The sequence below is a fragment of the Equus caballus genome, chromosome 3 (assembly GCF_041296265.1).
Source record: "Equus caballus isolate H_3958 breed thoroughbred chromosome 3, TB-T2T, whole genome shotgun sequence".
Taxonomy (NCBI): Eukaryota; Metazoa; Chordata; class Mammalia; order Perissodactyla; family Equidae; genus Equus; species Equus caballus.
The window spans coordinates 29552014-29578403 of record NC_091686.1 but is presented as its reverse complement, the minus strand read 5'-3'; the positions used below and the strand labels follow the sequence as shown (position 1 = coordinate 29578403).

Sequence of the window (26390 nt, the reverse complement as noted above, 5' to 3'; positions counted from 1 at the left end):
CATGAAGCGAAGTGGAGAGGGCCAGGAGGCACGAGGCCGAGGGGGTCATCGCCATGCCCCCTCTCCTCTGAGCCCCATGCGTGGTCCACTCCAGAGGAGGCTTGAGTGCCTGAGAATAAAGTCTACGGGGAACAGTTGCTAAGAGCTTTCTCACTAGTGTTTTTCTCCATTCTCAGCTAGAGGGGCCCAGAATCACAAATGCTGAAATATGCTCAGGAGGGTCACACGCTGGCAAACAGCGCCATACAGATCATGATGACAACCATTCAACCGGCAATGAGAACACACCTAGAAGATAGGGGAAAGGATCTTTCAAAGGAACCCCAGGACAGTGGCGCCCCCGGTGCCTGGGAGCTGTACTGCATCAGAGGCACAAGAGGGCAGATAAGATGGTGCCATCAGGGAAATTGGGAACAGCCTTGTTGGCCACAAGCTCAGGGTTCATCCTAAGTGACTAGTGATGGTATGACAAGCCTTGGGAAGAACGAGGACCCATATATAAGGCCTCTGACTAGATTCTGGGGCAGGGAAAGGGCAGGCCCTGCCAGGGAGGGTGCCTATCTGACCAGCCGTTTGCAGACAGTCTTCTAAACAAGAGGACCTCCCTCCAGGGTATTGAAACAGTGAGTCAAGGGGCCTGCAGTGACCAGAGACTGGCCCAGATTGAGGCCCCCAGAGGGAAGGGAAGACCAGGCCACTGGTGGATGACCCTCCAAGTACCTTGCAGGAGAGAGACTCAAGAGTCCGGGAGACCCAAGAGGTCCTGGTAAAGCTTTAAGATGAGCCCTTTGGGTCAAGATCTGCCTTAGAAGCAACTGGGTACATGGGAAACTCTGAAATTTCTTCCCAGTTCTATGGCCACAAGATAGAGCAAATGGCATCTGACACTTCCCCGTGTCCTCCTGGTATGATGACAACGTGACGATTAAGTGCCGTCATGACCTGAGCCCTTTCTGTGTGTCCGGCAGTGGGCCTAGCACTTTCCACGCATCATCTCATTTCATGTTCACTTCATCTCGTGAGTCAGGTATGTGGTTCCTCGGGTTACAGACAAGGAAACCGAGGCCCAGAGAACCATGGTTACTTGCCCAGGGTCCAGCCCCACCAGCCTGCGAACTCCAGCGTGCCTAACTCTAAACCTCCTATTCTTACCCAGAACCTCACCCTCCTCAAAACACTTCCAGCCAAACACTAAGGCTGCATTCAGGATACCGCCTGAAAAGTTCATTCCCATCTAGGGTGGAAAGTCCTCCTCAAGAATAGAAAATTCTGGAGGGGAAGAACTGAGTCTTGTCAAGTACAGAATTCCCAGAGCCCTGGACTACAGGTACAGGGAGGTGGCCCCACTGAACGCTTGCTGTGGAAAGGCTCCTTTGAACAATCTTTAGAAGCAAGAAAACATTCAAAATGAGGAATGCAATACTTTCTGGTTAAGATATGCAGGGCCAGACAGGCCCCAAACATCGAGTGTCACTGAACATACTCTGAGCCTTCCGAAGGTTCAGTCCAGACCCAGCTCCCCTGGGGGACTGCCAACACCCTTTTCCTCTGCATAATGATGGTGCTCCCATTGTCTGAACCCATTCCATCCCCTCCCTGATTTCCGTGTGGCCCCCTGGCCTGCTCCTCCTGCCGCCCAGGCCCACCCACAGCCTCAGCAGAGTGCCAGAGGCCTGAGAGTACCAGGCCCACCTGAGCCCAGGTAAGCAGCATGCCTACCTTGGTGTCGATCTTCCAGGTGATCTCCCGGATGCTCTGAAACCACTCAAAGAGCTCCTCCACCCTGTCCGTGGCAAACTCCACCGGAGGATCGCCCTGCTTCTTGGGCTCCAGGATAAAGACGAAAGGCTTCTGGTTTTTCCCCTGTGGGGCTTTCACTTTGAGAGACAACAACAAAAGTTCCGCTCAGCCTGTTAGAAGGCCACGAGGACCAGACTTCACACTGCCCAAGCCGCTTCTCTCATGCACCCAACCAAACCGCCATTGCTGTCATCATGGTCAGCATCCACTGGGACGTCTGCCTTGTATCAGGCCTCTTGACACACACCACTGCCTAAGGTATACAACTGGGTGAGACGTGTTCTCCAAAAAGATAGGTCCACATCCTAAGCCCTGGGCTCTGTGAATGTAAGCTTCCACGGAAATAGGGTCTTTGCAGGTGTACTGAAACTAAAGATCTTGAGATGATCTCAAGGTCCACCCTAAATCCAAGAGCTAGTCCTTCTCAGAGAAAGGAGAGGGAAATCAGAGACACAGACACAGGGAAGATGGCCACGGAAGACAGAGCTGAGATCGGAGTGATGCACGAGCCAAGGACCACCAGGACCGCCGGCAGCCACCAGAAGTGAGGAGAGAGGTACAGAATAGATTCTGCAGAGGAAGTATTTTCCTTAGGAAAATTTAGGCTGCCAAATAGTTCTGTCAGCTCTCTTGAAACCAACCTAGTCCCCATCAGAGGAAAATTTTATCTGCCAAATAATACCGGTAGCTAAGATCGCTGTGCTCCTACACACCAGGCAACGTTCTAAGCTGATTACACGCATTGTATCTTATCTGCTCCTTATCACAAGCTTTTGGGGGTGCTACTCTTGGGATACCCATGTTACAGGAGAGGAAACGGGGACTAGCTGAGGGCAAGTAATGCATGGAAGGTCACGTGGCTAAAGTGGCAAAGCTGAGGCTCAAAGCAGAGCTGACTCAAGCTCCTTCTTCCTCATCCCTGAGCCATGTGCCTGTGCTCTGCAAACACGGTGCAAGAGACAAGAGAAAGAGCGACGTAAGTGAAGACACGAGCCCTGAATACCCCAGTCCCAGCTTGCCCGTTAACTCACAGGCAGGTCCTGTGGTCACTTGCAGGCTTGGATTTCTCATCTGTTAACTGGAACAAAGAACCCCTCTCCTGCCTACCCCGGCTAATGGGCTGATGGACGGCAGGGAGCGTGGAGGCCTGCTGTGGAGACAGTGGCTGCTCACCGAAGGGAGCTGCTGGGGCTTCTTGCCCAGAACGTCTCCCTCACTGCCCCTTCCCATGGAAGCTTCCATGTGCCCACTTTATAGCGGGCACCATCAAGGCCCAGGAAGCCCCATGCAATCACGCCCCTGCCACCGCTGTATGAGCCTGTGTGCGGGCCATGCCTTCACTCCCCTCCTTGCACCAGACTCCAACGTGAACAGGCCAGGTTTCCTGATGCCCAGCTGAGTGGCCAGGAAGCTGCAATTCAGAGAGAAGTGACAGCCCCAGGGCCTTGTAGCAACTTGGAGGCAGGGCTGGGCTTAGAACTGAACACTCCCAACTCCATGCTGCATTGCAACCCGGCCAACAGCTCAACTCCTCTTACAATAGCAGAGGAAACCCAGGTGGGTCCCTGACAGGGTGGGATGATGCTCGAAGAACAGCTAACATTCATCTAGCACTTGTTATACACCAGATTCTGTTTTGGCACTTTACAGATATGAACAGCAGAAACAAAACTGCAATCATTGACCAGCCTGGCCCGATGCTCGGTTTCAGCACAGCACTGGGGGCCAAACCAGCGTCCATGTCAAAGCTAGACCCAGCGACAGCCGCCCCCCCCCGGCCTGGGGAGGTTCTGAGGCCAGGCTGGGGGGATCCGGGTGGAAGTGCAGGCTAAGACCACGTGTGCACGTACCAACGTTATAGGTGTTGAGATCCAATATTCCTCTGCAGAGAGACCCTAAGGGATTGTCTTCAATAATCTGTGAAGAAACAAGACATAACTCACGTTAGCCTTAACGGGAATAATAAAAAGACAACCGGTTTCCAAAGCACACCGTTTAGCAGAGACGCCGCCTGCGGACCTGTTTAAAATGCATTTTCATTACAGGAGACGTCCACCGGAGAGAGCTAAATAATGAAGCATGTTGCTGCTGGGGACCTAGCAGCGAGCAGGTGCCATAGGTTCACGTTTCAGTTTCCAGTCGGTGAAAATGTGCCCTGTGAATTCCAGAACACGATTTGAAGCTCTCCATGGGTCTGCTTTAAACAAACATCCTTGACCCTTTATTCTGACATTATCATGAAATGAAACTATTTGGCCTCCTAAAGTCCAGCTCAAGAACCTTCTGTGGCTCCCCATGCCCTGTGGGAGCAACATCCAGGCTCTGCAATCTAGCTCTAAGGCTTTCCTCGGCCCTGGTCAGCCTTCCAGCTCTACCTGCCACTGCACATTTGAACCATCCCAGGGTCCAGGTGAGATGGGGACTAGGTTGGTCTCAAGAGAGCTGACAGAACTGTGTGTCTGCCCACTGCTTGTACTACCCCACCCCTCCACTAGGCTAACACCGACTGTGTGGGTAAGGGCAATGCGGAACAGACACAGCAAGGGGGGTCAAGTCTTTGCCTCCGACCGAGCACGATGAACACAACCACGTTCCCATCACCACACTTTGCTCAGGCTGTACCTCCCACCTGGAATTCCCTTCTGCTAGTCTCCTGCTGTTGAACTCTAACTGGACTTACAAGGCTCAAATGCCCCTTCCTCCATGCAGCCTTCCCAGATTGCCCTACCTCCCTTAGAAAATTTCTTGGGCTCTAACAAGACCTTATTAAAGTCCTCATGACAAAGAGGCCATCCTTGGTGCAGCACTGTCACACTGAAAGTAGCTGCTCTTTGAGCCTTCTGGGCAAGAGGAGGCGGGGCACAGACACCAGGTTTGGCACGTCACCAGGAGGGCCTCAGCTCACCTTCCACTTAGGCCTGCTTGCTTACTCATGCCGAGCACGTTCTGGTAGTCTGGCTGGCCAAACAAAATGCGTTTCCTATGCAAGCTGCTTGAAGCACAGGACAAAGTCGCCATTTGGCCATTTTCACTCCAGAGGGGCTTCTTCCGCATAAGCAGAGCCTCCCAGCCCAGCATGGCCTGATTACAACAGGACTGCCTGGTCACACTGATTTTCACCCCTGACAACTCTGGGCACAATCCCGATGTCACTCTGTTGTCCCTGTTCCAGGGCTTCACAGGGACCACACGGCAGTACACATACAACGGATCCACCGAGACGGCTTCCCCGAAGAACAGGATGGCAGGTCCCCCTGTGGTGACAGAGACTCACCTGCTTTTCCAGCTCCTCCACGTCAGCTGTTGAGATGTCCTCGACGTAATTAGACGGAAAGTATTGCTGGATTCTGGTCCCATAGTCTCCTTTCCACCTAGACAAAAACACAGGCATCCGAGAGCCTGCACTGCACGTGTCAATAATCCACCACTGCTCGGCAGCTCCCAGCTGCTGGTGGGGGAAGTCGCACGTGGACGAGGGCCCGGAGGAGGTGGTCATTATCTGTGACAACGGAGCACTTCAAAGGGATCCTCTGCTTTTTTATCAGCAATGAGTGATGGGGAGGGAGGTCACAGTCCTCCCCTTCACAGGATCCTAATAAACTTTGGAAACCTCTGGACCTAGCACCTAAGTGAGGTTAAGAATGTGGGCTCTGGAGTCAGAAGGCCTGGCTTCAAATCTCAGCCTGCTGTGTGGCCCCGGACAAGTTACTGCATCTCTCTGTGCCTCAGTTCCCTGGTCTGTCAAATGCAGGGAGCAACAGAACCAATCTTAAAGGGTCATTGTGTGGATTCAATGAGTTATTTCAAACCAAGTGTTGAAAACAGCGCTTGACACGCAGAGGCGCTCAATTGGAGCTGCTATTCAGATTTCTAAGTCAGGTCCAGCTATCTTGTGGGAAGAAGAGAGGCTGATCCTGTGAGGTGCTTGAACTCTACCAGGGCTCATGGTTATGAACAAGTTCTTATTCCTCCAAGGGAGACACCATCCCACAAAATCACCTGCCCAGGGGCCTGTGGATGGGCAGCAAATTTTTGTTCCCATGTGAAAAGGTGGAAGATGTACCTAAACCCTCACACATCCCTGTGCCTTTGGCCTAAAAACGTACCCTCCTTCACTCCAGGATGGCGTCACCGCATAGGGCACAGGACTTAGAAATAGCAGGAGAATTTGAACGTAAAATCACGCCCAGGCTTGTGCAATGGGAAGAGCGTATGCTATTTAGTGGCTGTGTGACTATGGAAAGCCCCAGCCACCCCATGTGTAAAGCGGGGCTAACCACAGTCATAAATCCTCGGGTTGTAAGGAGGATTTGGTTAGATGGCCTATGAAAGCAATCAGCATAAGGCTTGGCACACAGTAAGACCTCAATAAATGGTAGCTGCTATTATAATTAAAATAACATATAATATGATGTGAGTTGATATATGATGATATATGATATATAATAATCGTTATTGTTTTTGTTTATCCACTTTTCCATATAAAGCATGCATCGAGCCACTTCCCAGAGAAGGTACAACAGGTCAAAGCCAGTCTAGAAGGCAGATAAAGGGGTCAGAGGTCAGCCAGCACTGGGGTCTCACCACCAAGAAGGGACCAGTCAAGCTCGTCCACCAAGCGGCCCAGCCCCCACTCAGCCTTACCAGCCCCCGGGCTCCTTGGAGACGTTGTGGATGAGGGCGCCACGGCAGAAGCTCAGCTCATCACTTCGCTTGGCTTTGTAGTCATACAGAGCTTTCACGGTTCTCTGAGGCTTCAGGGAAAACAAGAAGGAAAAGGTCAGGCGAGCGACAGGAGCAGAGGAGGCGGCGGCATTCCCCGGCACACTCGGGTTTTCTCATTAGGGAGCAGCCGGCTTCAGCCCGAGGTTACAGCGCCATCTGCTGGCGAGGGGCTGGCATTGCAAACGAGCCGTGGCCTCAAAAAGTCACCAGGGAGTGCGGATGCGGACTGGCCTGGTGGGAGCCAAGGGCACCTCAGAGTCACCCAATATGGCTCAGTTTCCTCAACAAAGAAAAGATATGCCTTTCAGACTAAGCCACAACCACACCTCTGAAGTCCTCAGTGCCCAAGCTCATGTTGGAAGTTCCAGATCAACGCCATCCCTGGCCATCGCCAATTATTTCCACCCAGCCAGAGGTCCCCTAACTGGACTCCTGCAGGACACCGACACTTTGCAAGAGTAACTGAAACTGAGGTGCTCCCCCAGGAAAGTCACCAGAAGGGGGTCTCTGCATTGGCAGAAACAAGTAAGCCGGAACGTGGCATGAAATTTTTCTGGAAGGAATTTGCTTCAATGCCTGCTGCCTGGCAAGCATCAATCCACGAACACGCACAAAGCAAGCGAACATGAACGGGAAAACCTCTGAAACTGTCACACCTGTTTAGATGGGCAGCTTCCCCCTCCTCTCCCCACGGGGCCCCCCTCCCCAAGGAAACGGGAACAGGGGTTTTACAAGGAAATGCAGTAAAACTGCTCCTCAGAGCACGGGCTGTGGAGTCCAGCCTGTGGATTCAAATTATTCCTCTGCTCCTTCCTTTTATATAACCTTGAGGCTCTCTCAGGCTCAGTTTCCCCATCTGTGAAGTGGGAATCAAAACTTTACATACTTCATAGGGTTGTTGGGACTATTAAATAAGATAATGCATGTCATGATGCAAATGACAATACCTAGCATTTCTTAAGTGCTTACTCTAGTGAAAGCACTGCTCTAGGCCTTTCATCTGTAGTATCTCCTTTACGCCTCACTGTGACCCTAACAGGTAAGTAGTGGTATTATTACACCCATTTGATAGATGAGGAAACTAAGGTACAGAGAGAGAAGCATCCTTGCCCAAGATCAACCCCTGGTAAGCAGCTGAGCGCAGAAATGAATCTATTAATGTGAGTTATTGGTACATTTTATGATGTTCCATAAGAAACAGCCTGGATTTTACAAGCTCTGCCCTAGGAACCTCCAAGCAGGGGCTACTCAGAGCTCCTGCCACGGTCTCCCCCACCTGCACCTGCAGCCCGCTCCACCTGTGCATCCCGCTTCAAAGCTGGACGCAAGGACCACACCGCATCCTTCCCCATGAAACGCTATAGGTCACTGCCAGGCTCCACGGCCACAAGGAAGGGACCACCAGCAGCAGAGAGGGATGCAATATAATGGCTTCCACGAGGAGGAAGTCTCCAGCCTGACAGCTGGCAGGAAAGGTCCTCATGTCAGGTCCCCATGAACTACACAGAAACAAGCCATCCATCAGATGACCAAATTGGCATACGGCACAGCAAAGTAGCTAAGAGCACAGCTCTCGGAGCCAGACTGCCTGGGTCTAAAGCCCAGCCAGCCCCACACTTTCCTAGCTATGTGACCTCAGCAATGACTCAACCTCTGTTTTCCTCATCTGTACAATGGGCACAAAAATAGTACCTGCTGCATGGGGGTGCTGGGAGGATTAATGAGCTCTCAAGGGCTTAGAACAATGCTTGATTTACGGTCACCCATATGTGTAACCTATTCTTATCGATCCACTCATTCCATTTCTAAGAACTCATTCAGAGGAAATGACGCAAAAGACGCCCAAAGCCTGAAGTGTGAAGTTCATTTTAGAGTTAACTAGAAGAGCAAGGACTAGAAATGACCCAAATGGCCGTTAAGGGGACATAGCTAAGCTGGCACAGCCACCTAGAATACTCTGCAGCATTAAAAATATTTTTTTCCGGTTGAAATTCCAGTCCATGTATTCCATCTAAATTACTTGGCCTACCAGGTTCAACAAAAATGGTCATTAAGAAAAGGAGAGATGGAGAAACGCACGTGTGACCCAGCGGCAAGTGAACAGAGTAGAATAAAAATGGCGGGCACAGGTGGTGGAGACTGTCAAACATGTCTCCATGCAGGTAAAGACCAGAAGGGATGGACCATCCAAAAATGCAGATGGCCACCACGTTAGGATGGCAAGACTAGCACTGACCATTTTCCTTGTTTTCAAAGTAGTTTTTTTATTGTTACATCACTTTTCAATCATAACAGCAATGATTGTATTTTGAGGCACTCGCCAGAGCCTGGTGGCTTGCAATCAAATTCAGCATGCAATTGTGTTTTATTGGCTCACTTAGTATAGGACGATTTCTCTCCACAACTTGGGTAAGTTGCCAGGATTTAAAAATTGGGAGATTTCACGTAAAGCATCCAGATGATTGGCTTTTCTTAAGAAATCAGAAGACCCAGCCTGCTCTCTGGAAAGGCAACAATTGACAGCTAATGGGGAGGGGCTGCCGTGGAGATGGCGTGCCTGTTCCTCCGTTTACCAGTCTCCACCCTCCCCTGACATCGGGCTGCCATGAGGCTTGTCATTCTCATTACCAAAGGATTCGTCACTTCTAGTAAGAGCTTTTGCTATTAATAATGCTAAGTCCCCTAAAACACCTCCCAACAGCTCCATTCGCCCACAACTTTTCAAGACTTCATTTCTTGCGCGAAGGGATCTGCACTGGCCAAGGACTGTAACCTTAAAAACGAAAAAAAAAGAAACTTATCTCCGAATTTCTACAGAGCCCACCAGCAGGGCCCCTCCCTAAGTGAGAATTGTACACTAATTGGGGGCCAGACACCCCCGCAAACAGAAAATTCGCCATCCTTCTTCCTCCACAGGCTCAAACGAAATTTGTGATGAAACCAGAGCCAGGAAGAGCTGGAGGCAAAGAGCAAAATTCGTGTCTACCTGCATGAAATTACCCAACCGCCGGGGTGAGAATACAAGATAGCATTTGCACTGCAAGGAGGTCAGTGAACCAAACGGAATTTATAAACACCACCGGCTCAGTCAGCGAGCGAGAAACATTTGAAAGACTTTTAATTAGAAGCTGTTTGGCCCAAAGGTGGTTCATCAAACCTCAAATTTTAGCAAGGCACGCTTGCTTTGGGATGGAATTCTATTAACCTTTTCCCTGAAACCAGACGTGGTTTTGTCAATCACCATTTCTTCTCCAAACAAAAAAAGAGAGAGAAAATTTTTGGCCAAGTTTTCCAAAATGTTTCCTTGTCCTGTTACAACGGGGGTTGGACTCTACGTCAATCTAGTGACTACGAAATAGCCTGACTCGGAGGGTCGGTACTGTACCATGGAAGGATTGATTTCGCTGGGATCCACATACATTCTGCTGACGTCATAGAGGGAGTTTATATCTCTTTCCTGAAAAAGAACAAAGGAAAATAAATAGAACCATCCACGCTCCCGGGACAGCACTTACATATAAGAAGGGCTCCAGGCATCCTTGTGGTTTCCTACCTTCTGGTGGAAGAGCTGAAACCTCACAGTTTACTCATGCCTCGTGGGTAGAGACAGCAGGGAGCTATAAAGAAGTTCCCCAAAACTTGGAAACCTTACCCTAAAATGAGAGAGGCCCCTATCCTGGTCTACTATGTTCCAGGCACCGTGCTCCTTTGCGAAAACACAAAGTCTGAGACCCAGTGGTGTGCTGGAGCCAGCTCACTGCTCACACGAGCCCATTGTATATCTCCTCCTGACGTCATGTTCAATGACGGCACATCGGTAGCTTGGAACTGGCCCCCATGGAAGTATTCACGCCAGGGAAACTGGCAGATGCCACAAACTGGGGCTCCTTTCTGCAGAGAGCTGGTAAATATTTACCAGCGCACACTGAAGACCCGTCCTGCCCGCCTCTGCCTCTCTCCCTGGGCTCCTGGCCCACTGGTCAGCTTTCGGTCCCTCAGTCACCCCAGGGCGTGTACCTCGGCTGCTCCCCAACCTAGAACCTGCTTCCTTCACAGCTCCCCAGGGCCAATTCACTCCGTCGTCTTCTCTGACCTCCCCCACCGCAATCTAACGTAGCGCCCACCCCTTATGGCCCCATCCCCTTGGATCGTCTCCACTGTAGTTCACACTGTCGAAGGCATCTTATTTCTGTGACTGTGTGTTATCCAGCTCCCCTCCCCTGAACCTAAATTTCCCAAGGGCACACTCCCAGTATCTACAACAGCTCTTGGCACATGGTTGGTGCACAGTAAATCTCTTTCCAACACGCTAATGAAAATATCTGATGGGAACTGAGACATAGTAATCAGATCAGGTCTCTTGTCTGCTCAGAACCCTCCAATGGCTCAGAATAAAAGCGAGGGTCTCACAATGGCCTACACCAAGCAGCCCCCTGTTAATCCCCATCCTTATTTAGTTCTACCATGACCCTGGCTCACTCAATTCCAGCCACACGGGCCGCTTCTCTTGCCTCCAGGCATGCCCTCACCTCAGGACCTTTGCACTTGCTGTTGTTTCTTCTTCCACCTGGCTGCATGGCTCACTCCTTCACCTCCCCTAGTGTCTGCTCAAATGGCTCCTTCCCAGTGATGTCTTCCCAGACCTCCCCTTGAGAACAGCAACCCCTTCCCCATCACTCTGCATTCACTTATCCACCTGCCCAGTTTTGTTTCTCTCTATAGCACTTATCACCATCTGACACATACCCTGTATATTTTTTATTCATCTCATTTATTGCCTGTCTCCTCCACATTAGATTACAAGCAGCACGAGGCCAGGGTCTTTGTCCACCACGTCCAATTTTGTATCCCCAGGACATAGAGCAGCACCAGACACATGGTAAATGCCCCAGAAAGGTTTGCTGAATGAAGGAACAGATGCATTCTAACCTCAGACAAGCTATTCCACCAAATCACGAGCGAGTCAACCACCCACCATATTGTAGCGCTCCAGCAGCTCGGGAGTCACGGGGTAGCGCAGCCTCATCTTTCGGTAGAGCGCATGCTTCTCGTAGTAACTGACGAGCTCCACGAGGCTCTCGAAGTAGGCGGAGGTCCCCAGCACAAAGTGCCGGCCGTCCTTGTTGATGCGACAGTGCTTCACTTTGCCCCTGGCCCTGGAGGGGGAGGACCACACGGGGTTGACAGGCTGAGATCGTGGCAGCCAGACAACTGCTATACAAACGCCACCAATTAGAAACAACCTAGCTATCCAGCCTTGGGGGACCAGATGAATAAACAGGGCACAGCCTTCCTATGGAATGCAATGACGTCAATCTTTGCAAAAGGGATACAGAAGAACACGTACCTCAGAAGAGAAATACTGCTGAGCAACTCAACAGCCAGCCCCTCTTGCCCTTCTCCTCTCCTCCCCAATTACATGACTTGACTTGGGGAACATCCTAGTGTCCAGACCAAGGTTGGCAAACTACAGCCCACAGGCCCAATCCGGCCCACCACTTATTTTTATAAATAAAGTTTTATTGAAACAGCCACGCTCATCCATTTACGTATTGCCTGCGGCTGTTTTCACTCCACAACAGCAGAGCTGAGTAGTTGCCACAGAGACCGTCCGGCTGGCCTGCAAGGCCTCAAATATTTATAGAAAACATTTGCCAATCTCTACTCTAGAACTCTGGGCCTTGATCCTGAAATCCTTAAATCTTATCTTCAATGGTCCAACTAGTGAAACAACAGAATTTTTTTTCCAAAAAGGAAACAAAGTCTTTTATTTCTTCACCCACTTGAAGCAAGGCAGAAAAAATCCAAAACAGAACGGACTCCTCCGTCTTACTAGCTTTTATCAGCAAGAACAGAAACATTTGGGAAAATAAGTTTTGACCCTAACTTTACAGCCAAGAGCATCTTTTTACAACTGTCTAAAAGCATAGTTACAATGGGGGAACCACGCATCTTTTAAAACTTTTGCACCTGAGAGACATTTTTTTATTGTTTTAAAAAAAACACATCCTGTCAAGCCATTTCTTCAAAATGTCCTGTTAAAAAAAAAAAAAGCTAGAAGACTTCTGCTTCCGTGGCTTCTCTGCAGTATATTTTATTAAATTAAATATTTATTGAAAAAAGGAAAAAAGAAAAGAAATACTGCTCAGTAGAAAAACAAGTTGCAGAATGAAACTAGAGTATGATTCCATTTGTATTTTGATGAAATGAAATGGAATACCCACCCACAAAATGGATATTTTCCATAGGTGTATATATATATGTATATAAAATTATTTTTTAAGTCTAGGTGGAGACATCAGTTAGAAATTGTGTTTTCCACCAGGACAAGATCTGAGATGAGAAGGACCACAGGGGGCTTTAGCCTGTACTGCAGTGTCTTAATTTTTTATAAGAAGAAAATATTTATGTAATTAAAAATTAATTTCTAAACTTTTTACAAAAGCTCCCCAGGGCAGGGAGGTTCTGGGGTGTGGAGGTTAAGAGTGTGGGTCCGGTGCTGGCTCCATCCTCCGGCAACCTCTCTGAGCCTCAGTTTCCTCATCCCCACCTTGGGGATTCGCAGCTCCTGGGGAATGTCAGGACCGCCGTCCGTCAGTAACCCAGGGTAAGCCGTCTGCGATGTGTCCGGCACCCAGAGGGTACTCAATAAACAAATGGTTGGGAGAATATAACCAAAATCAAGACAAAACAAGCTTCCCTGGGAGACAGAAGAATCAAAAGCAGAGAGGAGAACAGGCTGGAGTCTGAGCTGCGCTTTCCAGCCTCCCGGGGCGTGTCGCTACCAGTCAGTGGATGCCACGGCCTGTCTTAGCCCCTCGTCCCACCGAGGGATGCCTCCCACCAATCACACCAGCAACAACTTCATCTCTGTGCGTGGACTTGAAAGCAGACGCCTCGCCCCTCCTGTGGAAACCTGTCCAGAAGTTCAGTGCCCATTCCCAGAGCCTAGGACAGCGCCTGGCACCGGGGAGATCCGCCACAAGTATATGTGGGGGGACAAATGCCTCCAGACCCGTGCACTCCCTCTGCCTGGAATGCACCCCCCACCCCATTTCCTGGAACTCCTAGTCACCCTCTGTCACCCCGCCTGACCAGTCTCTCTGTGGCACTTATCGCACAATATTACAGCAATTTGTTCATGCACCTGATTCTCCCGCCAGAGGCAACCCTTGTCAGCGAGGGACAGCGATGCCCACCCCACACCCTGACCAGAGTGGATTTGAGAAAGTATGTGTGTCCAGGGCAGGCGGAGGCCATCTGTGACTGCGGCAGTGACTGAGGGTCCCCAGCAGGCACGCAGTGCGGGGAGGCCAGGGAAGTTCACAGCCCAGCATGATGGAAACAGCCTTCCCCTCCCCTCCTCTGAGACACACGTGCTGGACTAAGGATGGCAGACACCATCCTCTTCGCTGACTCGTGCAGCCAGCATTTACTGACCACCTGCTGTTTCCCAGCCATGCTAGGTAAGAGGGAACCGGCCAAGAGGACGAAGTGCTTCTGAGTATTATGACGACTCTCATTCCACCAGACCGCTGGCCTCGTGAGAGCAGGGACCAAGCTGTTTTTATCACACCAGTATTTCTGGAGCCCAGCACAGGGCCTGGCACACAGCAGGTGCTCACTGAACATCTTCTGATTCCTAAAGAATAGAACCTCCGGCTCTCAGGGGTGCCTCCTACCTCGTGGCGGGGACAGACGCACAAGCAGATCGGTGGGTGTATGTAAATAGAGCATCAGTCTGGGGATTCCCCATCTTCATCCACGTGGTTCCAGTAAAGTGACCCCAACCCCATCGCCAGCTTGAAGGTGCCCACTCAGAATCATGTTACCCGGCTCAAGCAGGGGCCAGTGGGAGTGCCTCACAGGACTCGTCCTTTCTGTAGGACACTGTCCTGGCACCCCAGGGTAAAGCCATCTGAGAACAAAGCCAATGGAGAGTAACACCAAGACACACAGAGCTGGTCTCCTGAGGGTCTTCAGGTGAGGCTGGATCCAGGCATGTTGGAAGCCTGTTTCATCTCCCGGCTTGTAGCCAATAAATCCCCACCGTTTTGTGTGTGTGTCTCAGCCACTGAGTTTGGTGTCTGTCACTTGCACTCAAAAGCATCCTGACTGAGTGACAGATCCCCAACACCCAGTCCAGCACCTGGCACAGCAGGTGTTCACTTTACTGCTAGGAGCTTTGGGGGGAAAAGCAAACAGCAAAGGCCCAATGCCAAGAAGCCCAGGGCCTCCCTGTTGGCAGCACAAAAGAGCCACACTGGCTAGAGCCAGCACACAGTAGGTCCTCAGTCAATGGCAGCAATGCTGCCCATCACCACCAGCTGGAAGAAGCAGCTCAGGGATAACTCGGAGGGGGAGGCGGAGGGCAAATACAAATGCTCGGGGGGCAGCCTGGCAGGGTAACCAAGAGGAATGGGCCAGGGGCATGGGAACAGAAGGAACAGGAGCAGATGGGCACGCCAGGGCCCCTGCACAGATGGTAACCACCGTCACCACTCGGGAACATAGGCCCAGAGCTTCCACCTCCACCCATTTTTCATAAGAAACAGACTGAATTTTCAAATGAAATTTCTCAGTTTTTAACATCACCACGCAGACTGAGCAAAACACATCCACAGGCCTGAGCTGGCTACGTGCCTCTGGCTCCAGACCTCACAGGGAAGAGCACAGGCCTTGGAGGTGGACAGGCTCAAGTCTGAAATTCTGACTCAGCCCAGGACTAGGTTGTGTGGCTCTAGAGAGATCACTTAACCTCTCTGGACCTCCATTTCTTTACTTGTAATAGGTGGATCTACTCCTCATGGGCTCTAATGAAGGATTGGATCAGATGAGGCCACAAAGGCAGCCCAGTGCCTGGGACACAGTTAGGAACGAAATATATGGTAGCCAGCATTCTATTACCATCCCCAAGAAAACCCAGGGAAACCCTGGAGCTGGGGAGATGGAAGGACAGTAAGAATTGGGTCTGAACCCCCACCAACATCGTCACTTGGGAAATTGGAGAAATCGGGTGTCTCGGGGCCAAATTAAAGTGGGGAACCACAGTCCTAGACGTGGCTGGGCTCTATGGCCTTCCCACTGGCAGTGCTGGGAGGTGCGGACCGGAGGAAACTAGGTTTATATCATCACCCATCTGGGCTGCCAGGACTGCCGGGGTCCGAACGCCAGCCCCACCACTCACTGGCTGCATGCTGCAGAGCGCGCGTGCAGGGGGCTCCAGTCCGTGCACTTACCTGAAGGTGATGGCGTAGGAGTCCGTGCCTTCCCGCTTCCGGATCAGGAAGGCCCCGTCCCGGGGAACCCTCATCAGCATGTCCTCTGCTTCTCCGCGGCTCAGCCCGTCGTAGTACCACCTGCAGCACAGGGCCAGGAAACAGCCAAGTGAGGGGCTACCACGGAGGAGGAAACAATGGGCCCTGAGGATGCCTGACACGCGGCCCCAGAAACCTCGATGGGACCTACACACGGGGCTCCCCTCCAAAATCACCTGTGAAGACGGCAAGTTTTTAAGAGCCCACCAAGACGCAGCTTGGGTGAAAGAGTCACGGAGTGGGTCTGTTTGGAGCACAAGAGAATAAATGGACTTATCTTTAGCCCCGCCACGGGACCGGGTCTGAAGGGCCAGCATCAGAGGGTGGCCCAGTCACTGCTGACGTCCCAGAAAATCAGAGCAGAGAACACAGAAACATAGAGTTGTAGAGGGGTTCTTTGGTTACTTTTAAAGATGTGGAATAGCAAATTTTAAAAGGCAATCCACATGAATATAGACAAGAAAAGTAAAAAGTAAAGTTGCCCTTAAGTTATATGGCTTCCTCAAAATGGGCATTTTAGTAGCCTTTGGCTTAAAAATTGTTTCTTTATTTCCAGAATTGGTGATCCCTTTGCAAGACATAACTGGTAATCCCTTCACTGGATAAAACAAATGAAGGGGAGGGGCCGGCCCAGCGGCACAGTGGTTAAGTCCGCTGTTCTGCTCTGGCGGCCCCGGGTTCACAGGTTTGGATCCTGGGCCTGGACCTACACACTGCTTATCAGACCATGCTGTAGCAGCGTCCCACAGAGAAGAACTAGAATGACCTGCAACTGTGATATACAACTACGTACTGGGGCTTTGGGGAGAAAAGAAAAAATGAAGGGGAAACCTTACTTTTTCCTTGTTCGCTTTCAGAACAAACAGGAACGAGCTTTGACAAACAGAAAGACATCACCAGGCCAAAACTAACTTCTAAAAATCAAAGCCCAAGAGCTGAGGACCAGGAAGATAAAGAAGGAGAAAGGGAGGGAGAGGAGAAGGGAGAGAGAGAGAAAATGGGGCAAGAGTACCAGGGAGTAGATATTTGGACGCTGGCCGCCCTGGGGATGGTAAGAGACCGCGGGAATCTGGGCCCCAGCACACGCGCAATGCGGGCTTTTCTGATTCGTAAACACGATCCCCACGGGTGTCTGAACCCACGGGGATGCCCCTGAGATCTGCCTCCCGAGAGCACGGGCACACGTACGGCTTTGCCTCGTGGGGGTTGGGGTTGGGCACGGGGTCGGTGAGCCGAAGCTCGAACTCGGCGCAGCGCAGGTGCGTCTCGCGGTAATGCTGGATGAGGGCGTAGATGCTGGTAAACATGAGGTTGTCAGTCAGGTAGTACTTCATGGTCCCGCCCTCCATGGTGGAGCGGATCCGGCAGTGCTGGACGCGGCCCGACCGCCTGCGGGGAGAGGGACCGCATCAGTGCCCAGGCCGGGGGCCCCTTCCCACACCCCAGGCGTCAGAGAGCACAGGCCAGGGCCAGAGCTGCAGCCAGGGCCCCAGGGAGTGGACACTAGTGTGGCCACACAGGCCTCCCTCTGCTCTTAGAGCAGCCCCGGGGCTTTAGCACGGGCTGGTCCTTTGGCCTGGATTCCAGAACATTCTACCTACTTCCTCCATCCACTGCCCCCTTTGACCTACATAACTTCTACTCTGGACCAGACGGCTTGGGTTCAAATCCTGACTCTACTACTTTTGAGCCAAGTGATCTTGAACAAGTGACCTGTCCTCCCTGAGCCTCTCTATTACTATCCTAGTGGTCAAACAAGGATAATAATAATAGCATCCACCCCACAGAGTGAGATCATGCACAAAATGAGCCCAGGATGCTGCCTGGCACACAGTAAGCATCTTAGAGGGTTAGCTATCACTGTCATCTGATGTTGTTATTATCACCATTTCTATCCTTCAGGTCTCCTCTTAAAGCCGCTTCCTTCAGGGAGTCCTCCCTGATCGCCCCTCCACCAAAGCATCACGTCAGACCCTCTCTGACAGACTTTCCTCACACCCTGCATTTCCCTCACTGCATTTCTCACAACTACCATTACGTTATTTGCATGATTCCTTTCTCATTGTCCATTTTCCCCACCAGACTATCTCCATCAGGACAGGGACACCGTCTGTCTGGTCACTGCTAAATCACTGTGCCTAGCACACAGCAAGCACTCAATAAATATCTTTTAATGAACGAAGGCACAGATGAGTGAGTGAGTGAGTGAGCGAGGGAGAAAGCTCAAGACACGACAGCTGCATAAGGCCGCCTCCAGAAACTCTATTTTAGAGGCAAGGAAAAAGAGATTCTAGAAGGTTGAGTGAATTGCCCAGGGTCACACCACGTGTTCCAGGGCCCGGATTAGGAAGAGGTGAGTGAGGCCACATCGTCTTAATTGCAGGCTCAGATCCTATCTTTACATAAATGTTGGTGTTTTGTTCATCCCAGATTTCTTTTTTGCATTACTTTTGATTTTTTTTAAAATGATGCATTGAAATATCACTAATCTTGATTAGTGAGTTTTTTGGGTCTCAGCCACCTCACCCGAGTCCTGCCCCACACAGCTCAGTAAATCAAGTCTGGCATTCCGGTCCAGGCCCTCCAGAGGCCAGCCTGAGATCACATTGCGTGCCACATGGCCTCCTGTCCGGCCAGCTCGAGGGGAAGGGGGCATTACCAGAAGGACAGGGTGTAGTCATTGGGGAAGGTCTCGCTCTCTCGCACCAAGAAGGTCCCATCCTTGCCCCCGGTCTCGGCACAGTATTCCTGTAGCAGCTTCTCGGCACTTGTCCTCTTCTCCACCTTCTTGTGGAACCACTTCTCCCCAAAATGCAGCTCTGTGGGGGGTGTATCCTGGGCCACAAAGAGAAGAAGAGTTTCTGAAAACCTGCACCAAACCCCCAACATCACCAGACCTCTGCACATGCCAACCTGGGGGACTGGACAACAGACAGAGGCTGGCCTTAGTCTGCCCTCACCCCAAGAGGTCTGGAAAACAGCTTCCACTCCCTACACTGCTTGCCATCTGCTCCTGACAGGCCCCCTCTGTGGTGGCCTCCTGGAGTCCTGAGATATGGGGCAAGGCATCCCCAGTACACCCCTCAGCTCTATTGCCCAGGAAGTCTGAGAGCCAAGTGTCCTGGCAGGTGCACTCAAGAAACAGTACCAAGGATGGCCAGCAGCCCAAGGGGAGAGGGCAGGAAAGCCAGGAACCAGGCCAGGGAACGGGGCTAGACAGAGCATCCAAATGTCTGCATCCTCTGGAGGGAACGCAAGCCAATCAGGCCCTTCAGAGAACAGGAAGACCCTTGAACCTCATTGGTTAAGCACCTGGGTCAGCCAGCCAATCAGAGAGGAGCCAAGCAGGCCTTGGTACCCAAAGATACAGCTCCTTGGGCTGAGAGGATGTCTAGGCCTGCTGGCCACAGGAGGAGAGGAAGAAGTCTCCACCTACCTGGGGTGGCTCCTCTTCCCCGGTCTGTTCAATGTCGTCGCTAAAGGACAGCTTGGCATCAGCAATGGCACAGTAGTGCCGAGTCCATTTCTAGAAGGCAGAATGAGCATTAGGTCTCCCCAAAGTTTTTGCCCCATCACTCTGGGGCCCAAGGCCCCTGCCTGGCATCGCCCCAGCATTCCCTGGGGACTCGCCTTTCCCACTTTCATAGACACTTATGGTGGTTTCACAGAATTCAATCCCCTTCGAGATGCTTCCTTTAAAACATCTATTTATTTGGGAATTCTTTTGGCATTTTCAGGACTTTTTTATTCAGTGTGTCTAAGGATAGCTTAATATCAAATTTCCATTTCACATGTATTTAACTTGAAGCCTTTTAGGAACGATGGGACTGTTTTTGTGTCCTCATCACTACCTTTTCCTATTTCATCCACTTTTTAAGACTTTCAGGATTTCTCAGCCAGTTTGTCTAGAGACCCTTTCTGCAACATTTCATTGTTACTTAATTCTTTATTTAAATTTTAACCATTTTTAACGTTTATTTCTAGCACATAAGAATAGACATGGGAAAATATACTCAAATGGATTCGCAAGTTAGGTTAAGGGACATGAGAAGTGCTGTTAGTTCAAAATGTCACCTCTCATCAAAAAATGATGTTTCCTGGGGCCAGCCCAGTGGCGCCGTGGTTAAGTTCGCACATTCTGCTTTGGTGGCCCAGGGTTCACCAGTTCAGATCCCGGGTGCGGACATGGCACCGCTTGGCAAAAGCCATACTGTGGTAGGCATCCCACGTACAAAGTAGAGGAAGACGGGCATGCACATTAGCTCAGGGCCAGTCTTCCTCAGCAAAAAGAGGAGGATTGGCAGCAGATGTTAGCTCAGGGCTAATCTTCCTCAAAAAAAATTAAAAAAATAATAAATTTTTTTAAAATGATGTTTCCAGTGACTATCCCAGATTGGAGGACACCAAGGAGTTAGGACAGCTAACTGCATTGCTGAATCCTGGACTGAATCTTGGACCAGAAAAAGGATATTAGTGGACAAACAAGTGAACCTGGAATAAGGTCCATAAATTAATTCGTGGTAGTATTGTACCAGTGTTCATCTCCTGGTTACGATAATTAAACTCTGATTAGGTAGGATGCTAATATTTGGGGGAGCGTATATGAGAACTCTCTGTACTAGCATGTGTGTGTGTAAATATAGAGTATATTACATTGAATAAATAGCTATTACAAAATAAAACATTAATAATGCAAAAGAAAAATAATGATTCATTATCATCATAAATTCACTCAGCACAAAATGGGATTAAGACAGGAATATCCTGTGAGCTCTCCAGCAGCCTCGGATGCACTCAAGGCTCTGAGAAGGGCTGTGAGGAGACCCACCTGGTCAATGGAATCCCACATGTACAGTTCACCCTGTTGCTTGTGTTCATCCTTCTTGTCCTCCATGTTGACATCCACGTCGCCTCGGGGGCCCAGCTTCTTATGCTGAGGGAAGAAACACACATAGCCTGTCTCTCTCAAGACCCATGTTTAGGATCTTTGGGCCAATAAGCATCCATCAGCAGCTTCCCACCTCAGGGCCTTTGCACTGTCTGTTCTCTCTGCCTGGCTTCTCTCTCACTACAGTCAGCTTGGTGCTTGGTGTCACCTCCTCCAAGGAGCTTTCCTTAACTGATCTAAAATAGCCCACACTCCCCTTCCTGTCCTTGTCACTGCCTGGCCCCTGGTAGTCGTTTTTCATATTCTTGGCCCTATGTGTATCTATGTATCTATCTGTTTATTGTCTTCTGTCTGTCTTCCCTGCTGGAATATAAGCCCCACAAGAGCAGGGACTTTGTGCTGTTCCCTGTTGAATCTCCTGTGACAGCTCAGCAGATAGTAAGCACTTGATAAATATTTAGTGAACAGTGACACCACCCGCAGGCCCCCGCATTCTCCAGGAAGATCCCAGCCAGGCCAGGGGGCACAGGCTGCACAGGGCAGCAGAAGGCACACTGGGATGAAAATTTAGAAGCCCTGGGAGCAAACAGCACTGCTGCTACTTGATCAGCTGTGTGACCCTGGGCAGGTGGCCGCACTTCTCTGAGCCTCACATTTCTTATCTGCGGGACTAAGACAACGACTACGACAGCGTTCGCCTGTGGGTGCGGACCGCCCATCGAGGCAAGCATCTGTAAGTCTCGGATTGTGGTGACCTGGATTCAGAGTCAGGCTTGGCTTCAGGGCCTTGCCCCTCCCTAGCTGTGTGACCTTGGCTGCATGACCATCTGTGCCAGTCTCAGTCATTTCCCTGTAAAATGGGAGTAATGACAGCCTCGGCCGGGTCCCATAAGCCCATGGATGTGTAAGATTCCTGTAAACAGTGAAGCACGACATCAGTGTTCCATTTTGAACGGCCTTGAATTACTTTTTTGTCAGGAACTAAGCGTGTAACGTCGGCTGAGTCCACCTCCAGACCTCAGTGTCCACACCTGTAAAGTGGGCTAGGGGCCAGGGATGACCGTCTGGCAGGGTTGTGATGAGACTGAACATTTATGACCATGCCTGGCCCAGGGTGTGGCCCACGGTGACTTTGTCACAAATGCTATTTCTACCCGCTTCTTCCTGAAACAGAAGGGGGAGCCACGAAGTACCCCTGGTGGGCAATGGGTGCCCCGAAAGGGGCCTTCACCACTTCACACCCCCAAACAAGAGCCGGAAAATCCCTGGGGACACGCAGAGAGCTGTCCTAATGGAAACAGCGGGAAGGCACAGATGAGCTGGGAGCAGAGAAATGCAATGAGGTCCCCTGAAGACTCAGTGACCCAACGCCTGGGAAGCCACGGACCCTCCCCAGCCGAGGTCCCCTCGCCATTCGTCCTGCCTTCGCCATGCTGGCAGCTTCCCTTGGAGTCTCAGTGAAAATTACCCCAAATCCCACAAATGTGCTGATGCTTTACTCGGAGGGCACCAACACCCCCTGCTCTGAATGGGCCCCCGGCCAAAGCCCCCTCACACCGTCTGGTGCTTCTCTGTTGATGGGGCTGTCTCCCCACCAGACAGTGAGCTCCTTGGCACACAGGGCTGCTCCCAGTGCATCTCGGTGGCCCAGTGACAATCTAGGGAACGTGCCACGTGTTCATACCACCTCACCTTTATGGATGTTATTCCCGCTACCTGAAGGCCATTCCTCCTCTCTGCCTAGTAAACACCTGTCTTCCACAGGAGCCTGCTAGCTGTCGATGAAATCCACCCCACTCCTTCCACCAGCTAGAGGCCTCATAGTCACTCCCTTCTGTGGCCATGTGGCTACGTTCTCACGCACGACCAGGACAGGCTGGGACGTGCACAACTGACACCCCACCTGCTTACAGAAATCACTCGCCCGGACACCCTCACCTTCTCCTTACTCTGAGCCGGAGCCCAGACAGCCCACAACCCAGCGTCCACCACACAGCCCAGGATGGGGCCCTCAGGCAGAGCCCTCACCATCTCTGTGCCACGGGTCTCCTTGGAAGTCTGGGGAAGGCTGCAGACCCCTTTCTCAGAATAACGTTTAGAATGCATAATATTATAAGAGAAATTTGAAATTTTTTATATTGAAATACAACTATTCAGATATTAAATAAAAAATATTTGCAATATGCTAATAGACGTGCTCCTTTAACATCTTACATAAAATCTAGAGGCAGATCTAATCACCACCGCAATTTCAAAGTAGTGCCGAGTGCAGCATTATTTTGAGGTTCTGCAATGGTAAACGTCATACGAAAATATCCATGATTTTGGCGGGTGACAAAGCCCCAAGGCGCTTGTTACCAATATTCACACTGGAAGGAAACGTTAAGTTTTACTTACAGGTTAATAAAAATGAGGCAACATTTTTTTCCCGAAGTCCATACACCACCGCCCCCCGACTTCTACGTGTGGATTCTTTGGGGGTCTGCGGAACCCCATCTGAAAACCCCTTCCCCAGGAGACTGCCGAACAAGACAGGAGGATCCTGGGTCCCTGGAATAAGCTTTGGGCCAGAGCTCAAAGCATCGAGAACTTTCTCCCTCAGATGAGGAAGACGTCAACTCTTTCATTCTTCAGGCCACTGTGTGTCTTCTCTCTCCATCCTAATACGAACACCCAAATGTCGCCCTCCCTGTGGCACCCCTGGCACTCTCAGACACTCCTCTCTCCCCACAGCACTTGGGACCCACCTCCATCACCCATCAGCACACGCAGCCTTTCTGGGCAACTGTCCACCTCCAGTCCATCTCCCACACTAGCCTGGGAGCTCCCGAGGGCAGGCACCAAGTCTGGGTCCCTGAGCACCCCAACACCTTGCACAGGCCTGACTCAGAGAGGGGCGTGGTGAAGGTCGGCCCAGAGAAAGCGTGAGCAACAAAGAGCCGGTACTTACACGTAGCCCCTGCTAGGGGACAGGTGCGATTCTAAGCTCTTTGCACACGTTTTTGCGTGTTAGGCTCATAGCAAATGCACTGGGTTCTACTATTAACGCTCCGAGACCAGCAAGGACCCAGAGGCACCAAGAGGTTAAATGACCTTGTCCGGGCTTACAGTGTCCGTAGGGAAAGCGGGTTTGAGGCCGGGACGCCGGGACACGGAGAGGGCACCCTGAGCCACTGGCCCTCCTCAATGATTGACAGCACCCTGAGGCACCCACCTTGATGATGATCTTCTCCCGCAGCTGGCTGGGCGAGGGCAGCTGGTCAGCACTGGCCTCCGTGGGCTTCATCAGCAGCTGGTCGCCAAACACCTCCTTGAAGACCCTGGCCATGTGGCGCTGCTGCTCCACGCCACAGTGCTCCTCGATGGACAGGATCACGGGGAAGCTGCGGGCGGCAGGGGCCGGTCGGCTCAGCAAGGGGCGCGGGACTCCCTCTGTGCCTGCCCACCAGAGGGGCCCCTCTGCTGAGACGGCTCAGCAAGGGCCGGGGGGCAGAGGTCACCGAACAGCCACAGGGTTTCCCAGCCCCAGCCGCCTCTAGAACCAGGGAGTGACTTGTGCTCTTGGCATGTAGGGGGCGCCAACACTCGGCTGAGGTCTCGTTGGCAGTGACTTTGGCCAAGATGGAGCCCAGGCTGGTAGTGAGGCTGAGGGTTGTAGGGTACGTGGCCGTGTGTCTGTGTGTGTGTGTAGAATGTATGTGTGTAGGGTGTGTGAAGGGTGTGCGTGTAGGGTGTATTGTGTAGGGGGTGTGAAGGGTGTGTGCGTAGGGGGTGTGAAGGGTGTGTGTGTGTGTAGGGTGTATGTGTGAAGGGTTTGTGTGTGTGTGTAGGGGGTGTGTGTGTGTAGGGTGTATTTGTGAAGGGTGCATGTGTGTGTAGGGTGTATGTGTGAAGGGTTTGTGTGTGTGTGTAGGGTGTATTTGTGAAGGGTGCATGTGTGTGTAGGGTGTATGTGTGAAGGGTTTGTGTGTGTGTGTAGGGGGTGTGAAGGGTGTGTGTGTGTGTAGGGTGTATGTGTGAAGGGTTTGTGTGTGTCTAGGGGGTGTGAAGGGTGTGTGTGTAGGAGGTGTGAAGGATGTGTGTGTGTGTGTGTATGTAGGCGGTGTGTGTCTGTCCATGCAACCTTAGCTGCCTTCCCCTTAAAGGCAAACCACCAGGAAATCAGCCCACCGACCTCGAGGTGACAAAGGCGTGGTCTTTGATGGCCTGCACGACATCATCAAACTTGATCTTGGTGGTCCGTGTCCAGCCGTGGTAGATGATGGGCTTCCCATCGGGCCCGTCCCAGCAGTCCACTAGGGGAGTAACATGTGGCCTCAACACCTCCATCCTCTCCGCCTCCCAGGTCCACGGAGGGCAGACATGCTGTGCCCACAGCAGCGAGATCAGCCCCGACCCCGCGGCCAGCTCAGTTACCAGGACATGGGGGCCAATAATTACCCTCAGGGCCACCAACCTGAGGACATGTGTTACCTGTGTACATGCATCACCTGTGTGGTTACAGGACGATTTTGGTTGTCAATTAGAGGCCCCTTTGTAATGCAACACAATTGTCCAAAAGAAGCTCGTGTATGTTTCTTTTTTAAAAAGATATTTATAATGTGTTTTATTTTCTGACTTCACTTGTCTAAACCTTGGCTTGCTTTTTATGCTGGTGGAAATAATACACAGCAGTAAGAAATTTATCTTTAAAGGTTCACGGTAAAATATTCAAACAGAACTAGATTATATAGAAGGTAAGTGTCCCCTATATTTTCAACCCCCAGAGGTAACAGGAGCCGACAGTTTCAAACTTAATTTTCCACATTTGCTTTTTCCTGAGGGGGAAAAATATATATAAAGTAGGCACCAGTCTGTAGGAATAACTGCCATTGAAGTTTGATACCGTGATGAATGTTTTTGATAAAATTGGAGCCTAAATCAGTGGTTTGTGCCTTTTCTCAGCCAAATACACCTCCAGGCCTTTGGCGGTCAAGTCAGGCTGGGAGGGGGAGAAGTGAGGAGAAGGGAGGAAGCAGCTGGTTCCTGGCATGTCCAGGGGCCTGGAATCTCCTGTACTGGGGTGTCTGTGAGCAACTGTGGGAAGAACGGACAGGGTGGCTCCCAGGTGGGCCAACTGCTAAAACAGAGGGCGTTTGCCTTCCTCTAAAAACAGCCCAAAGGGAAGCTGGGGAGAAAAGCAGCATAATAAAGCCATCTTTGCTACTAGCCTCCCAGCCCTTCCGTTGTATCAGGATACTTTCTAGATGCCCAAAACCACAGCCCAAGGGTTTACGGCTCCAACCTGGCACCAGGCTTGACAGCACTCCTTGTCTGGGGCACAATTTTCTTCTGGGGAAAGGTCCTTGGTGGTTGATGGCCACATCCCTCACCCCAGATGCTACGGGCACCTGGGTTCTCCCTCAGCCTGTCCCGCCCATCCCCACTATGCAGGCCTTTAAAACTAAAAAAGCATCAAGCAACGATATGGCTAGCCTCGATGTGCCATAGTGTTCTGTCTGCCAGCAAAAGCACTCACGCTCGATGCAGCGACAGCCCATCCGCAGACAGCGGATGTACGCTTCCGTGGACGACTCGCTCCGCAGCTGGTCACCTGTGAGGTACCTGAAGGAAAGGAGGTGGGCGGCCGTGTGGCAGCAGGCCTGCACCTCAGGGCGTCC

The 26390-nt window shown here is 51.3% G+C and overlaps 1 protein-coding gene across 1 annotated transcript in view; it reads right to left on the bottom strand.

Annotated features, from left to right (window-relative positions):
- The window catches only part of PLCG2 (phospholipase C gamma 2), a 146812-nt gene that overhangs the window by 29128 nt on the left and 91294 nt on the right, over nucleotides 1-26390 (bottom strand). The window contains exons 12-25 of the mRNA XM_001501998.7: nucleotides 26249-26334; nucleotides 24905-25025; nucleotides 23945-24113; nucleotides 20671-20775; nucleotides 19279-19368; nucleotides 18502-18677; nucleotides 17031-17231; nucleotides 15765-15884; nucleotides 11501-11681; nucleotides 9911-9982; nucleotides 6445-6554; nucleotides 5075-5171; nucleotides 3651-3717; nucleotides 1720-1877 (exon numbers count right to left, since the gene is read on the bottom strand). Coding sequence (XP_001502048.2) covers nucleotides 1720-1877; nucleotides 3651-3717; nucleotides 5075-5171; nucleotides 6445-6554; nucleotides 9911-9982; nucleotides 11501-11681; nucleotides 15765-15884; nucleotides 17031-17231; nucleotides 18502-18677; nucleotides 19279-19368; nucleotides 20671-20775; nucleotides 23945-24113; nucleotides 24905-25025; nucleotides 26249-26334 — 1753 coding nt within the window. The remainder of the gene's footprint in view (nucleotides 1-1719; nucleotides 1878-3650; nucleotides 3718-5074; nucleotides 5172-6444; nucleotides 6555-9910; nucleotides 9983-11500; nucleotides 11682-15764; nucleotides 15885-17030; nucleotides 17232-18501; nucleotides 18678-19278; nucleotides 19369-20670; nucleotides 20776-23944; nucleotides 24114-24904; nucleotides 25026-26248; nucleotides 26335-26390) is intronic.